This window comes from Malus domestica, chromosome 16 (assembly GCF_042453785.1).
Source record: "Malus domestica chromosome 16, GDT2T_hap1".
Lineage (NCBI taxonomy): Eukaryota > Viridiplantae > Streptophyta > Magnoliopsida > Rosales > Rosaceae > Malus > Malus domestica.
In genome coordinates, this window is record NC_091676.1 from 34,510,084 (window position 1) to 34,514,843 (window position 4,760).

The window sequence follows — 4,760 nt, forward strand, 5'->3', positions numbered from 1 at the left end:
CATGCTCCATGAGCTTGACGTCGTCCTTACCTTTCATGTGTTTATGTACTATGACAACCTTAATGCTACACTTTACATTGCTGCCAATCCAGTTTATGGGTTCATTAGAGTCATACAAGGAGTCTAACTTATATGCTACTTGAACTTGACGTCACCCTTACCTTTCTTATGTTTATGTACTATGACAATCCTAATGCTGCTAATTACATGGCTGCCAATCCAGTTTAGGCTCTAGAATAATGAGCGTGTGATTAAAATGCATAATGGGTTCATTAGAATCATACAAGGAATCTACAAGTCATAGACAGAATGTTTAATACAAAGTTGTCCATATTTTATGGTAAAACAAAGATTGTAATCCATCATATTTAAAGGAAACTAAAAATATTAATATCTAGTTCTATACCTGGGCCAACTCCATAGGACTTAAAACCATATTTGAGTTGGGGTCTTGTGTGAGGGGATGACTCATATGAAACAGATACTATTGTGGCCTCTCATTCTAATAAGACTATGACATGAGGAAGGTTTTCAACACATAACAATGTATTGTTGGACCATGATGCCCGTATCAGTAAACTCGTTTTTCATAAAAGTTGATGTCCCTGTGCATTGCAAAATTTATAGGGCAAAGCCCTTTTCACATGGATGCAGCTGCCACAAGCATTATTGTCCTCAAATAATTGCTTTCTTCCAAATCTTTCCATGATTTATGCATTAGTTACTTGCAACTCATATCTTTTGTCTCTTTCTTTTATCCCTTCATTATGTTCAAGGTATTCCTTTTCAAAAAAGTGACACTCAAATTACACCTAAAGATCAAAACGCGCTTTAAATAACCATTACCTATTATTTTACTAGCTTTACATGGATCCAAGGTAAGGAACAAAAAAGTGTTGGTTTTGATGCCAATAGGATTTAAAGGTTAGACCTCTTCCATTCATACTATCCTTTGTATAGTAAAAGAATTTGGCCTTATGGCTTTTGCTACTCCTAGCTTTCGTTACCCTACCCCTTGATATATAGTTTGAGATATATCTTTCTTGTCTTGCTAAATCTTGTTTCCAAAATGGCACTTAGCAACAATGTCATCGGAGCCATCAACTTCGTTGCGATGCTCCTCTCAATCCCAATCATTGGTGCAGGAATTTGGCTAGCAACAGAGCCAGACAATTCTTGTGTAAAGCTTTTACAATGGCCTGTCATAATTTTAGGCATCTTGTTCCTGGTTGTGGCCATTGCAGGCTTTGTGGGAGCGTTTTGGAGGATCCCATGGCTCCTTATCTCTTACCTCATTGCCATGCTGGTTCTTATAATCTTGCTTGCTGCTCTGGTGGTTTTCATCTACATGGTCACCATTAGAGGCTCTGGCCACCTCGAACCGAGCCGGTCTTACTTGGAATATCGCCTTGATGATTACTCCGGTTGGCTTCGCCGTAGAGTTCGAAACCCTTTTAAGTGGGCACGCATAAGAGCTTGTCTTAGCTCAACAAATATGTGTGATGAGTTGAATCAGAGATATCGCATGGCTCAAGATTTTTTTAACGCGCACATTACCCCCTTACAGGTAAATATTGTTCTGTCACTTCTTCCAACATCAATTTATTTTTATTTATTCGCTTGTTTTTCTTTATAGGGATCGGATGTGAATTCCCCAATTTATTATTTTTTTAATGAAGCACGTTGTTACGTGTTTTTAATCCATAAAAAGGTGTAGAGAGTACATTCTTGCTATTTGCGTTTTTTTTTTTTTTTTGTTGGGCTTATAGAATTTATTTATTTATTCAAGGTCAAATTTGAAAATTTGGTAGATTAATTTTTTTGTAGTTGGGCATAGAGATAAGAAAGTTGAATTCAAATAAATTTTCTTTTTCTGTAATTTATTGTACCATTTTTTGTGGCAAGAAAAAAATTAATTGCAACATTTCTTTTCTTTTTTCAAATCCAATGCGTTGGAAATCCCACATTGGAGGTTTGACAAAACAAATTATGATTTACATACAAATGGTTTCATTATTAATTATGACATAGGCCTTTTAGGTTAAAGCCTTACACCTCTTAGGCTACAAGTGATTAAGCTAAAAAAAATATCAGCGTTAACCATTTTGACCGTGTCTCACATTATTGGATTCTCAAAATCTACCACTTGCCTGTCTTGTTCCTTTCTTTTCTATATTTTGTTTTCTTTTTCAAATACCACTATAATTTTCAGCTCTTCAAATTAATATTAGTTTTCATTTATGTTTGATTATTGTAAGTGGAAGGTCTTAGGTTCGATTCTTGTTAAAAACAAATTTGAATCACATTATTGCTAGCACATTGTGAGGCTTGACCCACTCCTCCACCCTTTAATGTCGATCATATCCTTTGTTTAAAAAAAAAATTAAGAGTGTTTGATAACCATTTCAGCAAAACAAACCCACTTTACTCTTCCATTTGAGAGATTCTTCTTTTTTTCACAAATCCTCACAGATCTCTTTATGCTTTATTCCTTGTGGTGAAGCTTCTTCCTTGTTCTAATTTAATTTTTTATCTTTACAGTCAGGATGCTGTAAGCCACCCACACAATGTGGGTACACGTTCGTGAATCCAACGTACTGGATAAGTCCCATAAACAACGCAGCCGACATGGATTGCCTGCAATGGAGCAACGACCAGACCCAACTTTGCTTCAACTGCGATTCCTGCAAAGCTGGATTACTTGCTAATCTCAAGAAAGAATGGAGAAGAACCAACATTATATTGCTCATCACTCTTATTGCTCTCGTTGCCGTTTATTTGATAGGCTGCTGTGCCTTTAGGAATGCCAAAACCGAAGACCTTTTCCGCAAATACAAGCAAGGCTATACCTAATTATCATATAATCTATATTAATGAATTATCAGTCCTTTTCTTTCTCTAGGTTGTTTAATTAATTTGATTTATCTCGTGACATGAACATTCTTATCATATTGGTTAGTTTTAGTTCTATGATTTTGCGAAACTTCGATTGTTGTGTAAAGTTGACAAAGGTGTACGTGCATGATTTGCGGGAGGGAACCGAAAGCTGGTTATTACTTTTGAATTACAAACCCCATTGAGATGCTTTTTATGCATAAATCAACTATGCATGTAAGACTTTTTGCAACTATAGGACACAAGCTGCTGCAATGCCATTTACGTATGATAAAAGACTACATTATTGTACTATACTTCGTAGTACATCTTCAGTAGAGCCTTGTTTGTATTAGAAGGTTCTACATCTAAGAGAAAGCTTAGTACAAATATTGTACAATATTGTGGTATTTTTTTTTTGTCACAAATAGCGTAAACTCATTAGTTTGGTAATATTTTAAAGGGAATTTTAACGAAAAGCACCTGGTACTGTTCACTTTAACGAAAAACCACATTTTTACACTAAAAAGTCAATCCTGGTACTATTTACTTTACCCTTTATTTTGTCCTTATCATTAAAACTCAAAGTTTTCAAGCCCTTTTCATTAGTTTTCCTTATTTTTCTAAACTCATCAACATCGTCCTTTATTTACTGCTTTACTCACCAATATTGTCTGACATCCAACCATGTCAAAGACAACATTGTGTTGGAAAATATTAGGATTTTAGTTTATTTGAATATTTGGTTTTCTGGGCTTAATCTGTTAGCAATAGGGTTTTGATTTCTTACATTTTAGGATTAGGGTTAGTTTATTATAAATAGCGTGCTTGTTATTCATTTGAGAACAAGTCATTCACAATGTAACCTCTTGGAGTTTTGTAGCCGTTTCGGCATTCTTATTTGTTTAATAATATTCCTATTATTTTGTTAGTCTCGTTTGTTGCGTACTCTGATATTCAACTTGGTATCAAAGCAGGTTTCATCCTTCAGGATTTAATCTATTTTGGGTTGGTATCCGTTTGCTTGTGTCTATTGTCGTTCATGTTCAGATTGTCTAGTTGTTGTTGACAATTTGCAAGGAAAAAAATGTGTTAATTTTTTCAGTTGTGTTGACGGCCTGTTGCTTCCCCATCAGAATCTGCCCCACTGCCCCCTGCTCTCGCCCACATCAGACCTACTACGCAACACCACCATCCTCCACCGATAGTTGTTGCACCTTGCCATATGTTGAATCTGTTGGAATCTCTGCCTAGAAAGAAAGAAAAAAAAAAGAAGTTGAAAGGCAAGAGAAAAGAAAAGAAAAAAAGAAAAAGGAAAAGAAAATAAGAAAGATAAAAAAAAAAAAAAAAAGGAAAATTTTTTTTGGCTGTTTGTTTTAGGCCCACAAGGCCAAGGGGAAAAACATGGTTAAGTTTGTGTTTAGGCCACACGAGTTGTTGGCTTGTTTGAGATTGTTTTGTGACCGTCATTCTAGTGCTTGGAATTGTGACCACTCGAGTGATAGTGTTTGTGTTTGTTCGTTCGTTGCTTCAATTAAGATATGAAAATCTCATCCATTTAGTGACGGGTTCTTTTCATACTCTAAACACTGATCAGAATCAGTTTGAACCAGAATTAGTTTGGCAGCAAGAATCTAGAGTTAAGAATCAAGAATCAAGTCAAGTCAAGTCAAGTCAAGTTTGCATGCCTACCAGTCCGCCTAACGGAACCAATCCACATCTGCTTGTTTGCAAACCCATATCGTATACCCCCATGAGTTTGATGCCGGGGGGGGGGGTGTTGAAAAATATTAGGATTTTAGTTTATTTGAATATTTGGTTTCCTGGGCTTAACCCATTAGCATTAGGGTTTTGATTTCTTACATTTTAGGATTAAGGTTAGTTTA

The 4,760-nt window shown here is 35.7% G+C and overlaps 1 protein-coding gene across 1 annotated transcript; it reads left to right on the top strand.

Annotated features, from left to right (window-relative positions):
* The first annotated feature begins 471 nt into the window (after nt 1-471).
* Nucleotides 472-2,983, top strand: LOC103405810 (protein TORNADO 2-like). Its single transcript, XM_008344819.4, has 2 exons — nt 472-1,567; nt 2,542-2,983. The coding sequence occupies exons 1-2, from the start codon at nt 1,070-1,072 to the stop codon at nt 2,851-2,853; spliced, it is 810 nt and encodes a 269-aa protein (XP_008343041.2). The 5' UTR covers nt 472-1,069; the 3' UTR covers nt 2,854-2,983.
* The last annotated feature ends 1,777 nt before the right edge of the window (nt 2,984-4,760 follow it).

What these genes read in the sequence shown, in the direction of transcription:
- LOC103405810 (XM_008344819.4), top strand. Translation starts at nt 1,070, where the DNA reads ATGGCACTTAGCAACAATGTCATCGGAGCCATCAACTTCGTTGCGATG. An exon ending in CGCACATTACCCCCTTACAG is followed by an intron (nt 1,568 to 2,541) that starts GTAAATATTGTT and finishes TTATCTTTACAG; the next exon opens with TCAGGATGCTGTAAGCCACC.